Here is a 20,537-nt window from a genome sequence, read left to right as displayed (position 1 = left end):
AAATTTTTTCCGTCTAATCTCAAAAGTCTGTTTAATATTCTGAATTCCAACAAGATTATAAATTCAATCCAGATTATTGAATAAATTTTAAATTCAGTTTGTTAGAAATTAAACTGATAAACAGTGATGCAAGAAGAGGATGCAACTCAAACACACGCAATCAGCGAGCTAGCGTCCTCTTTCTGGCACTACTGCTTGTAAGAGAAAAAAAATATACTTTGAATTTAATGTTAATACTAGTTCTTTATACACATTTCATGGCAAATATTGAATACGAGTTAAGTTAAGAGTGGCAAGCAAAGAAATTAATGTAACAAGAAATTGTATAGATCCAACAAGAAAATACTAACCAAATCCTTACAGTAAAATCTATTAAACGTTTTAGTTATAAAAAATCGAGTTTTATATCATGATAACTAGAAATTCTTGTTTAATTTAACCAAAATGCCTTCAATCATATACGTCTTGTTGGTACAATCAAACGATTTTTCTCAGTGTGTGAAGAAACGTGATAAAGTTTAGTGAAGTTTCGAAAAATCAGTGATATAACTTTGATAATTCCTCAGGATTAAAAAAAACATTAAGTTACTGACTACGTCAGCAAGCAATTATTAAATAGTCTTGATTGATTAAACTTGCGATTCTCAAAACTTTGCAATCCCCTCAAATGATAAATGACTCTTCTTCCGTAGCTTCATCTCTTTCGTCATTCTTTCCGCCAGCGTATCTACCTTGAATGTAATTATTGATTTTATCGAAATTGAGATTGGAAAATAGATAATCTATTACTTTTTTTACAATGAAAGAAAACCTCTTTTTATTAAACTGGTTATACCACGTGAATTGCAGAGTACACGTAATTAAAACAATCGATCACATTCATGATTGAAATACACCTACACAAACGAGTATCTCTAATTATCTGAAACTTAGAGATTTAGAATATTTAATACATTTTTATTGTCTGTCTCTTTCTTTCTAATTAATATTTTTAATACGGTATTCAGTTAAAAGGAACAAATGAGAAACTCTTTATCCGCTTACTGTAAATCCTTCAAACGTACACGCTTCGTAGTTCACGAGAAGTTGACTACGTGCAGTAATTTATCATCTGTCTGCAGGTAATCTTGTACTCTCGAATTTACGAAGCATATAAGATGCGTTTTCATTTGCGGAAATACCAAATACGGAAATTTACGAAAATTCGACGTAATAATTCTCTCGTTAAATTTATTGTACACGACATATTTTTTATATATTAAATATGATTACGATAAAAATACATACACGAATATTCGACAACGCGTGTAAAATATTTCATTCATTTAAATTCTAATAGAGGCAAGCACTAAAGAGATCTCAATCAAATTTTTGCAGATTTATATATTAATCTCATTGAAAAAAATATCGAACATCGTTTGACGACCGTTACTTTAATTTATCGGTTCAAAGAATGAAATAAATTTTTAGTCGCGGCGTAGGAAGAGAATTATGAGTAATTAATGTGACCGCCAATTTCGTTAATCATGTCCGTTAATTGATTTAATTGAATGCCTTTTATCGCCAATGCACAATTGCTAAGGTTAAAGTGTGCTAAAATTTTCGCGAATATGATCTATACCGTGAATAGAAAGAATAAATCGGCAAAGAATCAACGTGATTCGCGAGATACAATATCTGCGTTTGGGAATCTTCAATCCTTGGTATTCGGGTTAATTAGCGTCTGATCGCGATGCAGATCTCGCGTGTTTCTCATGTCTATCAAGCGGGACGGAATGGATAATACTCAGGTAATAGCGACTAATCGATAATATTAATAATGTCGCGCCAATAATCGCCGATCGCTTACAGACGGGATGGCAAAGAAACAACGGAATGTTGGTCGACGACGTCACCGAACCGTGTAACTTATCGGAAGAACGTACAATAGCCGTTGTAAGTTACGCTGTTTTATTTTCAAATACTGTGGGATTATTTCTGTGTAATATGAAAAAAAAAGTGCAAAATATTTATTACTTCCTTATTTTCTTCGTTAAAATAAACACTTCATCCAAAAAAAATTTCCAACTTTATTAATTTAGATTCGTCTGACTTAAATTTGACTTATTCTACTTTCAAAGCGAGGGACTTTGACATTGTATAAACTTGAAGTTTCAATTTTTGCATATCGATTAATTTGTCTTACATTTACTGGCAAAAATTAAAGAAACCGTATATAATTATATTGAAAGAATATGTTTAATATATTTTTAGTATTTATTCATGTATTCACAACTTTTGCTTAAGAATTATATAATTCTTATTCTTTCCTTCTTGATAAAATACATATATATTTTCTGTATAATCAAGCATAACTAATTAAAGCATAATTAATTATCTACAACGTGAATGAATAAATATAAAATATATTAAATAATTCATAAAAATTCATTATGTTTCTTTGTTATTTTATTATTATTGGAGTAAGTATCTCTGACAATGTATTATCTATTTAGTTTGACTAACGATAAATCGTATATTTATAAAATGTATTCGCTCTAAATTTTTTAAAACTCGACATCATCGTAAATACTGAGACGTAACAATTATGACTCTAAGCACGTAGTTGAATCGCATAAAATATTCGAGTCGGCGCCAGATACAGCCAGGAGCGGAAACAAGAAGACTGCGAGTCGCACTGAAAAGCGGAAAAGTTACGTTGTTTTTTTACAGTCGATCGCAAACTAAGAGACGTCAAGCTCACACTGGTTATTCTTCGCGATTGGACGTCAAATAACTTGGATCGAAAAGTGTAAAGGACCGTTGAGGCGGAAACGCAACAGACAATCAGAAGCGGAAACGCGAGGAGATGTCGAAGAACGTTGGAGCATCGTGGCGGAAACTGTTCAAAAACTGCCCGAGAAATGTTGTAACTTTGACGCCGGCAGAGTGTATAAACTCGCGACTATTATCAGCGTAGAAATCGCAGAGGCGAAACTCTGAATGCCAGTAATGCAAAGTGTAAATACGGTGCGCTCAACGTGTTTACGGGTTATCAACGTCAAAGCATTATAGAATCGGATTTCTACCAACGAATTCTACGCAGACAATGTTTTATCATCTGACAATCACATAATGCTCAATTCGATAATAGTTGCATTTACATAGGGACTCTTTGCTTTTATCGTATTAAATTTTAAGCATCTTCAATCACATATTAAAATGTCAAATAATTTTTGAGTAAACAATCTTAAGGGAAAATTTTCTTCGCAAACTAATACTTTTTTGATAAGACTAAAAATCCTTATTGTTCATCCAATTTAAAAAATGATTTTTCCTTTTTTGGAATTTTAATGTTATCTTTAATGTTATCTTTAAAGTTGCGATGAATATTAATTTTCCTCGAGTTTTTCTCTAAGAAAAAATTTGCTTTGAAAATTTGCTATTTAAATTACAAATTATTATACGATAGCCTTTATCAAAATTGTTGCACGATAATCTTTATCAAGAGCGGAAGCGCAAGATTGTTTCAAACGCATATTGAAGGGAATGCGGTCACGTATTCCACGATCATGCGATTCGATGCATCGGAGTATCGTCGTGGCATGATCATCGTCATCGTTGTCGCGTGATACGCGAGTATGCGAGGGACGCGCAACGCGGAAAAGCCGAGCATAACATCGAGACGGAGAAAAGGCAAAGGAGAATCGGGCCATCGGAGCGTTAACCCTCGTCCGAGCAACCCCTTTTTCTAACTAGAAGAAAAAGCGAGAGCTTCTCTCTCTCTGTCGCCGGGATATTTTTTTACTTGTTCCATAAAAATCACTAGAAAAATAAAGATTAAAATAAAAATAAAGATTAAATAAAGATTAAAACATTTCGCGGAGACCAGTATGTAAACTTTCTCTTTAAAATGCGCAGACGACATTTATAATATTGCCCTGTGTTTTTTCCTTAAAATCCAGGGAAAAACAATTGTTTAAAAAAATTTAACAATGCATGTTATAATTTTATATTTTCTCTCGCTTTTATAATACCGTGATGTATTTATTATATATTATTCAGTTCATTTATTATGTATTACTCAGTTTAAAAAAACTCTTATTTGAGATAGTATTTTGACGCGCTTTGCAATGGCTATAACTGCATCACGCGGTCGGTTGCATATCGCGCATCTTGGCACACGCATAATGCATCGTCTTCCGCCAAGTGGTCAATTTTATTTTTCTCCTGCTTTCAGAAAATGTTAATTCAGCCATTTTTCTTACAAACACTACCTCTGCGAATGAAGTACATCACTCTATCTCGTTTTACTCTGATATGAAAATATTGATGATTACGATTCTGAACAGATCTGACGTTTGCAGCTTACATTGTTTCATTTCAACGTTACTTCTGTTTCATTCAAAGGAGAAAAGGAGAAGATCCCGGGGGTCGATCCGAACCGTAGAGGCCGGACGGTATCCTCCCGCATACGGCCCTCTGTTGACTGAACCGACTTAAGTCAACGCCGCCCACGGTCTGGCACGCGGCCTCCAGTACGCGCCAAGACGAAGAGGGATAACGGCGCGAGAAAACGGGAAATATGGGGGACGTCATCGGGGGACGTGGATCCCCGAGCGACGAAGACGAGATGAGAAAGGGCGAGATGAAGTGCGAGATGACGAGGCTGGATAATAATGTGCGACGATGATGGAACGAGCGGAACTACGCGAGAGAGAGACGCGGCGAAGAGAATGCGAGGTGGCGAGGGGTTCAAGTATAAGGATACCGAGGCATGCGCCGTTCTATCATATTGATCGCCATAGTAACGATTCTCTCTCCTCCAACGATGTTGGGATGCACTATAGCCCCGGGAGGAAGAGGGATGTCGGAGAGCGAGGAATCATGCGGGAGGAGATCGGGAGGAGAGAGAACAAGAGAGGGGAGAAAGGGGAGGTAGGTCGTACCGCATGGTGTACCACGCCACCCCACGATGCGCGGATGTGGGCCGCCGAGGGTTGAACGCGAGCGAGAATGCGAGACGAGGCGAGGCGCCAGTGGGACGAAGAGAAAGGAAGTCGTTGAGGGAGTCGTAGGGGGAGAAGGTATATATGTGACGAGAACAAGAACGAGTTGGAGAGGAAAGGAGGTAGAGAAACAGAGGGAGAGAACGGCGAGCGCGGGATGAGGAAGACTGCGAGAGACAAACAGCATCGGTGATCGAGATAGAATGATGATACGGGGGTGAAGAAGAGAAGAGGGATCGAGACGCGCACGGCGACTGGCAGGTGTACGTGCCGGGCTAGACGGAGAGAATGGTAGGAAGAAAGAGAGAGAAAGAGGAACGACAAAGATATCACGAGCGACGAAGAGCACCGGAGGTGGTGAACGGTGGCGGTTAGCTACTACAGAGCTAGCGCCAAAGCGGGCTGAAGCGGCAGTACCGCGCGGCGTTGCAGCCAAATGAATCTTAGTCCAGCGTTGGTCGCCGGCGAGGCCGCATCTGGCAAAGTACCCCTGCCGGGAGAGAGTGTTAGAATAGCCCCACGACCGAGATTTAGAAGGACAGCCCGCGCTACACGCGTCTCTCCATAACGGACGAGAAAAGTCAGAGGGATGTTCTCGCGATCCTGGCGATCGCGCGCGTTCCGAGGGTGAATCCCTGTCGTTCACCCTGACCCGATGCTGCGGCAGCTACCGAGCGAACGCGGGAAGCTCGACGAGCGGAACGAATCCATGATCGGACTGCGGATGCGTCCCTGAGCCTGTTTTGTACGTACACGCATACATACGCACATGCACACATACACATAGAAATCATACATCGAAATCCGCCAAGCCAGCCTCCCCCGTGATACCAGTTGCGATCGCGACGACCAGCTGGTGCTGTTGACGAGATTGGAGCTTAACCGAGTTATTCGTGCGACCGCGATCATCGTTCGCGGTGCGAATCGCGAGACTGGAGAGGAGTCCGAGAAGGTAAACGGTATCCGCGGGCGAACCCAACTCGCCGAGAGATGTTCGCGCTGCCCGATGATGCCGCGTCGTGGTGCGGACCGTCTGGACCATAGTGCGCACGGATTTTATCATCCGGTACGGGATAGCAGCGGACTATTACCGCACCGGAACATCGCTGCGTGGAAGCGATCACGTGCCCTCGACGGAGCACCTAGGACGATGCACCTGGCGAGCCCGGTGCAGATGCGGCCGGGCGAGCCCTGAGGATTCAGAACGATCGCTCCGTTTTTATCGCGCCGAGCGGACCGCCGAGGACAGCTGATCCTTCGAGGAGTCCAGGTCGAGGTTCGTTCTCGCTCGACGCAATTCGGCAGCCACGTGCGAGGACGAGCGGCGGTGAGGCGGCTGCGACGGCGACAACGGTGGCGAAAAAGAAGGTGGAGGAAATCGGCAACGTGGAGGTGGTGTTCCAAGTGATCCTCGACGAAGGAGGAGTGGCAGCCTCGCTCCGGCTACTCCGCGAGTAAACATGAGACGCTCGTGGACGCTCGTCGCGGCGATAGCCCTGGCAGCATCCGGTAAGTGATTTTTACTTTCAGGAGAATATCTCTACCGTTAGTCTGACGATGACCCTTACACATGAGCCTTAGTCGCGACGCGAACTCCGTCCACCGGTTGTCTCGCCGATCTGATTCTTTTTTCCCCTCGCTGAAAAAGAGAGATTGCTCTTCGAATTTGCGTGTGTTTCACTCCTATCCGTCCCTTCCACAAGTGTCCGTCGACGTCATGACGCGTCACCCGTTGCTCCAGGCTTCCGTCTCTCTTTCTGCCGACTCTGCGAACGCACGATAAAATCATGAAATGATGTTTCTTAAATATAATTTTGATCTCTTCTCTCTCAGCATCATTCTCGAGAATTAAAATCAGTTTATTATTCGGATCAGTGACATTCCTCTTACGTGGCTGATGATGTCACGATTTCGCTTCTCTCTCTCTCTCTTTCTCTCTCTCTTTTCTTTTTAATGATTCTTATTTTATGATACATAATAATATTAATAATATGTGATATGAAATATTACATCGATGTTCGAGTTCAAAGAATTTCAGTTTCTAGTAAATAAACTTTGCTTGGAAATCTTGTCATGCTTTCCTAGAACTTTACGAATCTTTATTAAACGAAAATAAGAAGAATCGATCAGCTTGAAAATTCCTTAAATTTGCAACTTTCAAATTTCGATCTCGCAGGAACGTTCGTTGTTATTAATCATCTCTTTTTGATATTGCAAACGTCAAATCTTGTTTCCGGACTTCACATGAGCCTTGTTCTCGTAAACAAATAAATTTCTTCGAGCTTGAAGGAATCGCAAGCAGCGAGTTTCGCTCAGACAAGTATGCTTGTCAATTCTTCATCTCTCTTTTGAGACATCTCTCGAAAAATCTCTTTAGCATTGTTGTCTGGATTACGGATGCGATTTTCTCTAGCTAGATACGCTTCTCCCAAAACTTCACCGTTTTGTTTACGTTACGAGGGAGTTTCTATTTCGCGAAAATGCTCGTCAAATCTATATCCGAACTCGAAAATCGCTGGCAGGCGGTTAAATTTCTTCAAGGTTGCCGTCTGGATTATAAGGGGGAGGTCGAATTTCGCTTTCGCGAGCGAGGGTGTTCCCTCATCTCTTGAACGTCGCTCTCTTGCTTTCGAAATCGGTGCTAGCTCGTTTCGAGCTTTGAATGGAACAGGCAGATGTAGAGCGCCGCAAACCCCCGGGAGGAGGAACAGGGAGGGTGGCAGAGATGGAGAGAAGAGGGAAGGACGCGGCATTTCAATATTGACGTCAACCCGCGACGCTTCCAGAGCGACGCGACGTCTCGTACCTCGTTAGCGGCACGTTGATGCCACCAGCTGGGGGTCGAAAATGTACGCGCATGCCGCCAAATCGGCGTTGCGTAAATATTTGTGCGCGACACTGATAGCATTCTTTTTGTTGGCTTATTTTGCATCCTCGACTAACGCGTAATCGCACGTCATCTTGACGTTCCTTTATGTCGTCTTCCTTTCCGCGTTTTCGAGGAAAACGACGGAAAAACAGAGATCATTGTTCGCCGAGATAGATTCATCCATTGATTGGTAGGAATATAAAAAACTGCTATCTCTTGAGATTTATCCATTGATGAGTGGAAAAATAAAGTTTGCAAAATTAAAAAACAGATTTTTCCAGATTGTTGTATGATTGATATAATGACTAATATAAAATAAATATCGAAAAAAATTCTTTCTCTAAAAATGCAGTGAAAAATTTTTATCATGTTTCAGATTTTTTATAGAGTATTTTTTTCATAAATACTTCTAGAATGCATTTATAAAATATAAATATTTATTAAATAATACAGATTTCTAGATACATTTAGAAAATGATTCAAAATTCATTTATCGTGTACGATTGTGTGATTTCTCTTTAAAGATATAACGCTAATTGTATTTCGAGATGACTTCAAAAAAAATGTTATTATATAAACAAAGCATTTAGTTACATCCATTTAAAAATAGCTGTTATTTTCCTTCAGTTTTAAAATGTGTTACGATAACTCATCAGAAACGGTTGCAATAAATTCAAGCGAATAGCCGTTTCCACTTGATGTTCACGCATCAGGAATGCCTCTTGTCGCATATTGCGCGCTAATTAATTAAAATGTGCCCGTTAAAAATATCGCTCAAACATGTCTCAATTGCGTTGCAATGCCAATGAATATTTCCATGCTCGCAAACAACACGAAAATTCCATTATGAGCGTTGTGTATTGACTGAGATCGAATGGAAACATTACCCGCTGCAGTCGCGGCACGTCAAAAGCTGTCTCGATTCGCGCTACCAAATTGTGCATGTTAGTCCCGTGTAAAATGTAAATTAGGAAGTTACCCATCTCGTCCACGCGTGTCGGGGGATCGTTCTGCCATGACGTATCGTGTTGATTAATTAGCATTCCACCACAGTTGTCGTCCGCGATGCATCCGGCGCCGTTGCAGACATCGCCAATCGGAATGGAAAATGATCGCAAAAATCGTAGTCATCCCACGCCGCAAGAAAGCACGGCAAGTGTTCTTCTCGGCAAGTGATTAATGTGAGCTTTCGTCTAGTCGGGGCGATCGATCGTTCCTCGAGAGAAATCTCTGGATGTAAAACGAGACATTTGTACGTGACATGAAAAGTTTCCCAAAGGAAATAAATAGAAACTTTGTCGATTATTATATTAAAATAAAATAATTAATAATTTTATTTCTCGCCGTTTTTTCACGCTTTCTTTCTGCTTTCTATAGAAAATATGTTAGAATGTACATATTTATTTTTTAGCAAAAAAATATGTTAATCTCTTTTAATATTTTTTTCTCTTTTTTCTGAAGAGTAAATATGTTAAAAAATAAAATACGTGTTGAAATTACACATTGCACATATATATATATATATATATATATATATATATATATAAAATAAATTTCTGTTTTAATATTACACATTTTTTTATTTAATGTCGCTATCAAAGATATGATTTCAAGAAAATTCCATGTTTGATTAATAATGTGTCTGATGATAAAAGAATCTTACATTTTAAGCATCTCGTTACATCGTATTGTGTTACTCGTTACTTCTTTTTTGTCTTTTTGGCCCATAATTACGCCTACTGAAATTTGTGGGAGAATTGCTGACGTGTCCACCTACCAGATCGTGCGTTCGTGACAATCGGCTAAGAAGAAAAGGAGATAGGAGACGTCAATCAAAACGTTTTCCTCGATCTTTCTTATATAAATCCTTTGACGACAATGTTTTTATACTGTAATCATCTCCATAATATTCTCATTTAGCGGGATTACCATATCATTCAAAGCAGAATTTTGAAAAGATGGTTTCGTAATGAGAAACTACTGCCTCCCAAAGGATTAATTTCATACAAAGTGTACTATCAATGTAGTTCCCTTTCATCTGGGTGCTGCGCAAGCAATTAAAGAGGATCGCATGTAAAGGAAATATTGCGAACATCATGTAACTTTTGGGCAATAAAGAGTCAACATCAATCATTCACGAATTCAATACGCATGAGAAAATATTATTTACCTTTTGCTGTATTCCATTTATATAGCATCATATTCGAATGCGAGACTAAAAATTTGGAATGTAAATATTCTTATATTTCCTGTATTGAAAAAAAAATGTGAAAAATTCATTAGAAAGAGAATTAACGTATATATTTATCCTTTTACTTACAATATTTTACAATATGATATGATATTTTCGCTTCGCGACAATCAATTATTACACTGATCACATCATTTGTATTAATTGTAAGAAATTTTATTAAGTAAAGATTGAACGATCCTAAAAGTTCAGTTAACTGCGTTATTTTTAACTTCAGAAAAGTTTATCGGTAATTCCAAGATTTTTGTGTAATCCGCTCTAAGAACCTCTGTGGGAGAAACCATGCTGTTGCTTGAAAATTTCAGACATTCTCAAAAGTCCGTTCAAGGAAAATCCCTGCGGAGAGATTCACTTCGCTTGACGAATCTCAGCGTTTCTTGGAAGAGTTTCTCTTAAAAAGTTGCGTATTTCAAAATGTTGCTCGTAACATTCTTTCCTCCCATTCGAAGCCACATCTTAAAAGTGTATCTCGGATACATTTTTGCAGAATATTTTCAAAGAAGATATAGATTTCTTCAAATAGTATTAAATATAAAACATGTTATAAAGAAATATAGTGTGCAATACATTTTATATATTACTTTGATTTTAAAAAATGAAGTTTTATTACATTTTTTGTACATGTGCGTGGGTGAAACATGCGATCGCTCTAATAAAATAACGAAGATAACTGATATATGTGTGTATCACATATATTAAATTTTTCGAAAACTGATTAAAGTTACTCTCAAAATCACCGGTGGACATATGTTCGCGTCGCAAAATATTCTTTTCGATTGATCTAATCTATTGATCATATTTCCGTTATATTGGAAATAAAGGGTTATAATATCTCGCAAGAATAACTTAGATTATAGTATTTTAAAAATAGGATATTCTCTTTATATCAAATGTGCATTAATGGAAAAGAATGTGATAAAGATGCTTCCTATCTTATCACCATTATAATATATAGATATTTTTTATCATGTGCATATATATTTATGTATATATAATATATATATATATATATATATATATATATATATAATAAATTTCTACAATATATTGAGAAAGTTAAGTGATTGAAAAAATTCCTATAAGCATTGACTGAAAAAATGCTTTATTAAAAATGATGAAAGAATTATAAATTCAGAGATTCTCAGTATGATTTAGGCATTTGTGATTTATTCTTTGTTGAATATTTTATGAATATAAGTTTCTCTGTTTACCGCATCAATGATTATTGAATTTTCTTGGGAATTTTTAAAGCGTTAAAAAAGTAATTACAAATTTCGAATACGATTTCAGAAATATTAAATATATTTTAATAAATTACTTCAACCAGATGTTTATTGGAAACTTTTTCCACTTACTCGATATTCTCTCTCTGTGTAGAAACTTTACCGTATATTTAATAAACGCGTTTTAAATTGAAATGGCAATATTTATACCATTATTGAAAAAAATTCGTCAGAAATCTCTCTTTACTACGAAAATGTAAGGAACTTTTGCGATTCATTGCGCATTGCGCGATGTCCGATCGCAGATTTACGTGTCGTTTGCCGTATCGCCTCGCGTCATGGCGCCTCCAGACGAATCTAGGGATGCTTGTGATTCATAAAATCATCATATTTTTTATATTTTCTCAGTCGATATCGGCTATATCAAGTATTGACGTTAATCCACATCCAGATTGATATTCTATTTTTAACGTCAAAGTAAATATTTAAAGATACTACGATGAAATAATACAACATAATCAGAATTATGAGCCAAATATCGATATTGCGATACTGTCTAGGTATCGTAAAGCATCCCTAGACGTCCCATGCCACGCGAGCTGTAGGGTGCACGCAAATGCGGGGGCATGCGAACGTGGGCGCACAGTGCTGGAGAGTATCGACCACATAGCGTAGCGTGGAAGCCGTGAGAAAGAGGACACTGCACGCTCGCACGTGCGTGACATACACGCTCGCACGCACTCGTAGATCCGTGCATTCGCACGTCCGCGTCGCGGGGTGTCCGCCAGCGAAAAAAAAAAAAAAAAAAAAAAAAAAAAAACTGGTCATCTCCCGCCAAAATCTTCAATTACGAGCAGCGAGATCATGAATGCACGATGTGATGTGCTGGAATTTCGCAGAATCTCGTGTCACGCTTTTTCGAGATATTTGACAAATTAAAAAAATAATTAATACATTCCGATTACGTTCATCTTAGGAATCTAATATTTAATCCGATGATTCGTCTACGACAATCATAGTGTTGCGGATACTTCAGATAAAATAATTGAAACTGGATTTCTGATTTATTTAAAACGCGTAATTTTAATCCTATTTATAATATAATGTCGAATGATAATTACTTATATTATTTATGTTAATCCATAGGCTGTTATTAATGATGGTAACGTCATGAATTTTAATGCGTTACTATTATTCAGTTTCATAAATATGAATATCAATCAGTAATTCCAAGTATTATATATAAATTAAAATTAAACGATTATTAGTTAGAACATAATTTCTATAAATCGCGCTGACAATTTTTTTACATTGTGATAAATATCTACTAAAAATGTTCTACATATCGCCGATTAATTCAAATCACCAACAATCAATACATTTATTTGATGACAAGATGACATACGCGTTTTATTACGATACGATACCGAAAATAAAAAGCTCGAGAGGTTGCGAAAAGAATACACAAATTTAATTCGGCGATTGCAATTTTCATTGTCTTTCGAACATTGAACTGGAAAAGAAAATAAGCCGGTCTCTGACGAAAATCATCCACTTAAATATTACATATTCCCTTTTATCTCTTCGTAAAAAAGTCCGAGTGAGAATCTGCGTCGACGAGCAAAAAGTTTGCGCAAAGTTTCGCGATGGAGATGGCCAGTTCCCAAACATCGAGCGGACAATTCCTTTCTCCCTTTGCCTCCTTTATCTTTCCGCTCCATGATATATCTTCGAGTGTGTTGTCTCTCTTTCCCTTTGTCTCTTTCTCTCTTTGTCTCTTTATATTTGTCTTACTCTTTCTCTCTTTCTCCCCCCTCCCACTCCCTCTTGACGAATTGCATGAACGACGCGCGATCGTGTACGTCTAAAACGAAAACTGTGCCAAACGCTGCCCCGACGAAATCAGCCCCTGGCTACTTGAGACGTTTTACGAACCTGTCCGTCGCAGTTTGTGACGAAAACGCGTGTGTCTAGCATTGTCAATAATACACACGCCCAAGTTACGCTTCTTTTCTCTTTTTCTCTCTCTTTCTGTCTCTTGGATTAGATGATGCCTGCGAGTGAGAAAAAGAAATAATTCGTTAGGGGGCCAGATCAAATATAATAATGACTTGGCCCCTCACCAGAATCCTGATGAAAGCCTAATGCTGATAAAGAACCGAAATGTGAAAATGTATGGCCGAGGGTTCAAATGTCCAAGGACCTTTGAATGAATAAACAAAAGGGTCAAAGGTCTAAGGGTCAAAACTACAAGGGCTCGAAATGAATGAGCCATAACGAAACAGAATCCAGGAAACAATTAAATTGTAACTCTAAGAAACTCTCAGGATGCACTGAATATTTAAAGTAATTAATTTGAATTATTTATTTAAACAATTATAAAGAAATTGAAAATATTAAACATGAGCGTTTTATATCATTGTGAAATATCTCTGCTTGCTATAAAGTTTGATATAATAAACTAAATAATTTCAAGTGTCTACTATGTATGCGCTTCTACTACTAGTTTCTTAGGTCTGACACGATATAGGGTTTATTACTCACCCAGTAATATAAAATAAAATATTATGTGCAATATACCTTTGAGAATGAAATAAAATTGCAACGGCAAGAGGGAAATTTTGCGACACAAGAGATGATAAATTTTTACGAGTTATTTTTAACAATAATCATATGTTTTTAATTAATGAAAGTGCTCAGCATTTTTAACGTTGACATGCTTTCATATTTTTTTAATTTTAAATTAAAATTTAATGTTAAATACCTAAATATAATAAAACAAATAGCTAAATGTAACGTCTTTAGTTTTTTTTTGTTTTAATTAATAAAAAAAGTTCTCAAACTATTTGATTTATTTTGTGGAAAAATATCAAACATAAGTATTAAGCTATATTAACTGATTAAACTATATTAAGGTATATATTGATTAAGCTCTCTCTTTCTTTCTCTCTTTCTCTTTTTTTATCATTTTTCTGTAAAAAATATACATCATTTGTTATTGTTACTAAATTTAATTAACGCTCAATAATATCTCTATTCTTAAAAAATATTAAAATTTTTATATTATCTACTCTTCTAAAAAACAAAATATTATTACTTTTTCTCTTTACATATCGATATGATATATTCACTAGAAATCGCGGCAAATAACTACGAGAAACTCGGTTCGCTTAACTGCGAATCTCATTTCCTATGCAATGGAACCATACAGAGCGTCATTATCATATTATACGGATGCATCCACCGCTTGCTCTGTAATGCATGACCATCTTCTAACGGAACAGACGCCGGTAGATCTGAGGAAACGAGCTGGGTTGACGATGGTCTCTGCCATCTTCGCGCCTCGATCATTTAATCTTCAAGTTCAAGCGATGCATTGTTAGTTCTTGTTTATATATGCATTTTCGATTTGTTTCATTATTTTCCATTTCTTAACTTTTTCCACTTCTTATTTTCCATTTCTTAACTTTTTATCGGAAATGCCCTACATCGAACACCGAGCATTATTCGGATAAAAAATTATTCTAAATAAGTATTCAAATATTTTACCTTTTATATATTTTAAGAGGTTACTTTTAAATAGAATTATTGATTCTGCGATTTAGTCTTATAATCCAGAAGAAAAGGTTATCGTTTATTGTTTTAGTTGAAACAGTTATATAATTTAAATAGAGAATTATTTTGAACGTTGTTATGCTATTTATTATATAGCATGTGCAATTTCTATTTCCAAATTATTTATAAAGTTCTATAATTCATTATCTTTAAATTAACTTTTTTATGATGCAGATAAGTAATAATATGAAATAGTAAATATTCGAATCTGCTGTGTGAATTTGCGATTTTTATTTCTCTCTTATCTCTCTCTCGCTCTTTCTCGCTTTTTGTCTTTCCATTGGCATTGTCGCAGAGAATGTCTCACGGCTTTTATCGACTTCGGATTAACAATGTTCTAAACTATTTCAACCGACGCAACATAGCGACTTGCTATTGTGTCGCAGCGCGCACTGCGACCTCGCTCCTCATCTGCCAGTAGAATCATTAGAACTTCGCCACTAATAACGACACTCTTGCCGTCGTTGTTGTCTCGCAAAAGCGATACGGTGATCTCGATATCAAGGAGATCTCGAATCACTTCGACGAGCGAGCGAAATTTTCCAAAGATATATAATATTACATTCGTTAAGTTTCTACTTCGCAAAAGACTTGTTGGAGGAATAACACACAATAGCTATATTAATACAATGTATATATATTTAGATAAAAAAATAAATCTTTGGATTTTAGAAAAATTCTGGAAAAAATAATCCTGTCACGCGATTAATACGTCAAATAGGATGCTATTTTAAGTAATTATAATAATTATTATACATTTATCACGCATTTATCTTATTTTTCGTAACGATATTAACTTCTCCCTCGCAGTTTTCACTGAATCTCGTTAGCCATAAAGTTGGCAATTGATTGATAAAACTTCTCTCACTTATTGAATGGTACACAATTCTTATTTCACTGTCTCAGTGATCACGTACTAATTTATTCTAAACAAAATAACATTTACGTTTATTGGGTTATATGAAGAGCGACATAAATACTACGAGAGATGTGCTATAAATATTATATAGCACCTGTACCTAACGATTCGTATCAACCTTGACATTGCATTAGTTGGATACTACATATATTTCGAATTTATTCATAAAATAAAAATTAATAATGGTAGAATATAAATAAATTGACACGTAAGATTCGATAGAATATAATAAATTGACACGACAATTCACTGGCAGTAATCGACTGACCACATTTTCTCTCAGTATTTGTACAAGATACACAGTAAAAAATAAAATGTTAATTTTATCATTTTTCACATGCCCCAGAAAGTCCACTCTAAATTTTAAATTAAAATAACTTATTCGTCGTATGTTACTTATTGGCAAACTAAAAATGTTAAATAATTGACACAATACTTTACATTTATTTTTGTTATTGTGGTTTTAAGTGTAATGTAAAAATAATATACAAATTAATTAAAAATTACATGAAAAATAGTTGCAATAACTCATAAGAATTGTTGTAGGACATTAATATATAATAGTAATTATTTTAACTTAAATTATTTGTAATAGAAACATTTGATTTTAGTAAATTTGATTATTTTGTATGTCAAAGTTCAAGATTATTTGAAGATGTACTTTTCTTAGAATGTTAAACTGACTTTGAGACATGTTGATTGTTTAAAATGTGATTATGTTAAAAATACTCAAAATAATATTCCAATTCTAAGAGACATATACAAAGTGTCAAGTTATGAAGTTGACATAAAAAATGTAACACATGAAAACGTTATAAACGTTATAAAAATAATAACATATAAATTGTATGTTAATTTTATATTAAAGTACTAATCAAAACGTGCTAACACAAGAAAATTTTAACATATGGACGCACAATTTTTTATTGTGTAGAATTATGATCACAGAACAAAGCTATTCAATCAGTTAGCTGAATATTTCAGTGAAACTGATTCCACGACATTAGGATTTTCTTTTTGAAACTGGCCATACTATAGTTGTGCATCATTATCCGCTACTTTTAGCAATCAGACCTGTAATCAGATGTTGTTATACGATGTTGTCGTAGAGCGGTTACACCAACGACCGCTTGATTGAACTCGGGAGTGATCGAGGCTTCCGTCTTAAACCGCGTGCCGACGATTTTGAACTGGATAATTGTGTATGTCGTGTTTCCTAAATGGCCTGTATCGCGAGTTACAGAGTAAACATGGTAAGAGGGCTTAGTGTAGAAACGACTCCAGTGTTTGCGGCAAACAATCTTACCGGGCAAATTAGTGCTCGAGTTAATTATCTTTCGCGATCAAACTGTTAGAGAGGACCAAAGTGCGCTGCTCCTTTTGCGCGATTATTTATACCGCCGGTAGAGATTAACTGGTAATGAAGATTAGATTACTTCCAGTGAAGATACAGTCGTCTAAAGTGATTTCCACATACATTTGTTTAAAGTGATATATATCTTACATAAGCTATAATGCATATAAAATTTTATATCTTCAAGTCGTATATTGAAAACATGACAAATTAAGTAAGTTTTATACAATAATTTTGAAGAACATTTCGTAATAATTTTAGAATTAATTTTTTTTGTATAAGTAGAAAATACATTTATTTGTCATATATATCGTTTGTAATTAATAGTCACAATTGTAACATATTTTGCAGCTTTGTTATAACATAAAATTTATTTTAAATTATCTAAGAATAGAAATATGTAATTACGAACATATTTTTCTTAAAATTGAAGTATGTGCACTTTCTAAAATTAAATATCTTTTTCTCTTTTTTTTCCTTTTTTTAGAGTATATTATTATCGCAAGAAAATTAATTGTTGATCCAGTCAGACTGCTGTTTTATTGGTACAGTCATTTTAATCTTTTATACCCCAACGATCCGGTGATAAAAATACTTCGATGCTAATTGCATAATAATTTTATAAGAACATTCGAACATTATAGGTCCATATAAAGCTACATTATAATCATGTAATCTCTGACTGTCTAACAACGTGAACGCAAATAAGCATCAGATAATTCGATCCGACAATTCTGTTAAACAATTCTAGGTCGAACGTTTGTTAATAATCTACATCACCTTGTCTGCCTTAACTGCAAGTACGAGAAAAGTATCCCTCGACAATGCAAGATCCGTATTATTTATACAAGAGACCATGATTTACTGATAATAGCAGTACAAAAAATCTTTTAATTTACATCGGTCTTTATCAAGGTATCGTTCTTGTTCTTTCAAAAATTTTAAACAATATTTTTTTTTGAAATATTAGTTTATTAGAATTCATTAGCAGATTTATTAGAGATTTTTAAATTATTATATATGGATTTTTTAATTTTTTTTCATTAGAAAGTAATTATTTAATCATAAAGATTTTTATAATAAATATAAGACTTCTCTATTTAAAATTTCATCTAGTAATGAAAAGTATTTAATTGTTCCTTTTATTCAGTTTAACGAAAATCATCCATCGTTTGGAAACAGATGCCTCTTCCCGAAGCACTCGCCAAAGTTCCACGTGGGAACTGGTAATGGAGAGCGATATAAGCAAACAGTTAGTTTTGGCGAGTTTTGGAAAAGGCTTTATCGTCGTTCAGGTGCAACAGCTTGCAATCTGACATCGTTCGATCTAAAGTCGTTCATAAATGGGTGTGAGAATGCGCGACTGGATATGGTTATAGGCATATATATGTTACATATAATTCTCTCTCTCTCTTTCTTTCTCATTCTCACCATCTCTCTGCCGCACATGTAAAAGTTGCGATATATTGGCGCGATATTTATCCATCGAATGTCACACATCATCATTTCGCTCCTCGCTTCCCTCGTTATTGACGTTTTTGCACGCGTCTTCCCGCTAGCGAATTTGACACTTAATATAACAGTCAAGTCCTTTGTAGAGAAAGTAAAGATGAATAACGTAGACCTGATTTACGATGAATTTAGAATTTTGGCAGAATTTTAAAAGATGTTTCCGTCCTTCTCTTTTAACACATAAATTTGATTTTTCATCATAATTTGCGCGATTTACATATCGAGAATTTGAGAGTGTCAAGCTCAAAAACCGATCATTTAATTATTCAAATCGCAAAGAAATCCGTGAGCCATCCGAGATAACTAACTCGAGTCTTTTTCTCAAATATATATCTTTTTTTGTATTACTAATGAAGCGGATAACGAAAAACAAGACGCTATTCTCGATGCCTCTCATCTGATTATAATTATAGAGAAACTATCTTTCATTAATTTTCTGGGAGTGTTAAAAAAAGAACGAATAATGGCACGCCTAAACATCTTTTACGCTGCCATTAATTGATGGAGCACCGCTCTTCCCGAAAATTAAATGGCAAATAATTAATTTAAGAAATATGAATCAATATCTGATTCTTGCAAGCCGGATCTCTCGGTTACTATTGATAAACGGTGTGAAATAAGTGAATGGATGTATGAGGGGATTAAAGGGGTAGTTGGGAACGAGAGGGATGGGACGGCGAGAGTGGGCAACCATCGGACGCCGTTCATCGACCGCCGAGCTCATACGAGAATTTAATTGTCAGCCATACGAAAGCGAACCGGTTATCGATTCTACGCCAACGTCTCTCTCTATCGAGTGAAACCGCCGAGTGGTTTGCACGTGTTGCGCCTGCATCCCTTCAGCTGCCGCCCTCTGCAATGCTTTCTCTCTCTATCTCTCTCTTCATCTCTTTCTCTCTCTCTTTCTCCGGCCTGCCTTCTCCATTCTCTTGCTGTCCCTCGCGCTCTTCTTTCCTCTGCTTCTCTTTTTATCGGTTCTTCAAATTAAAATGCATCCTCGCATATTTAAGTTAATGCATTTATCCCGATTCTCGTGTGCAATCGCCGTACGAAGCGATAAATTTATCTATATCAATTATTATGTGCATGGAATTTTTCTGAATGCCATTTCTTCAGATCAAATATTAATGGCATTAATGACAGTAAAATTAGCGATAAATTTTAAGTTGATTTTTTTTTAACGAATATAACAGAAAAAATCGTTATTTGTCATTAAATTCAATTTCAATTTTAAGATATTACTAAAATTAACAATTAAACTTTTGTTACAGAAGTAATCACTTGAAATAAAATACAAAATAAAATTGTAATATTTACTAATTGTAATTATGATTAATTTTTTCCTTGGGCTTAATTTGGGAAAGCTCTTAATTTTCTTGCTTTTAATTAAAAAATGTTCTGATATTAAAGTCTTTTCCTTTAACTTATTTCAGAAATTTGCTATTAATAATTGACTAGTAAAAAATGAGTCTGATATCTTATAAGAATATCTTGTGAGGAAAATTCAACGAAAAATATTCTTTGAGACAAAAAAAAAAAATAATTATCATACCCGATAAAATTATTACTATACCCAAAGAATTATAATTATTAAAATTATCTTAAAGTTCTCTAGAGATTTTATAATATTACATATATTTATTCACATTTCAAATATATGTACATATATTTTCATTTATTATTTCTAATTATTATTTAAAGGAATATTATATGCGCGGTCTTATATTACTGATTACGTTTATTTTATTTGTGTTAGATAAATAATAATTATTGTATAATAACATAGTGACGTTATCTTTTAGAAGT

The 20,537-nt window shown here is 35.5% G+C and overlaps 1 protein-coding gene across 2 annotated transcripts in view; it reads left to right on the top strand.

The window, feature by feature from the left end:
* Positions 1-4,394: 4,394 nt before the first annotated feature.
* The window catches only part of LOC105249188 (neuronal acetylcholine receptor subunit alpha-7), a 182,794-nt gene continuing 166,651 nt past the window's right edge, over positions 4,395-20,537 (top strand). The window contains exon 1 of one of the 2 annotated variants that reach the window (XM_025410176.1): positions 4,395-6,497. In XM_025410176.1, coding sequence (XP_025265961.1) covers positions 6,449-6,497 — 49 coding nt within the window. In that variant the 5' untranslated portion in view covers positions 4,395-6,448. The remainder of the gene's footprint in view (positions 6,498-20,537) is intronic. The other variant, XM_025410177.1, reaches the window with a different exon arrangement.

This window comes from Camponotus floridanus, unplaced genomic scaffold, assembly GCF_003227725.1.
Source record: "Camponotus floridanus strain SB8 unplaced genomic scaffold, Cflo_v7.5 scaffold3, whole genome shotgun sequence".
Taxonomy (NCBI): domain Eukaryota; kingdom Metazoa; phylum Arthropoda; class Insecta; order Hymenoptera; family Formicidae; genus Camponotus; species Camponotus floridanus.
The sequence above is the reverse complement of the archived record's forward strand: the minus strand, read 5'-3'. Positions and strand labels throughout refer to the sequence as shown.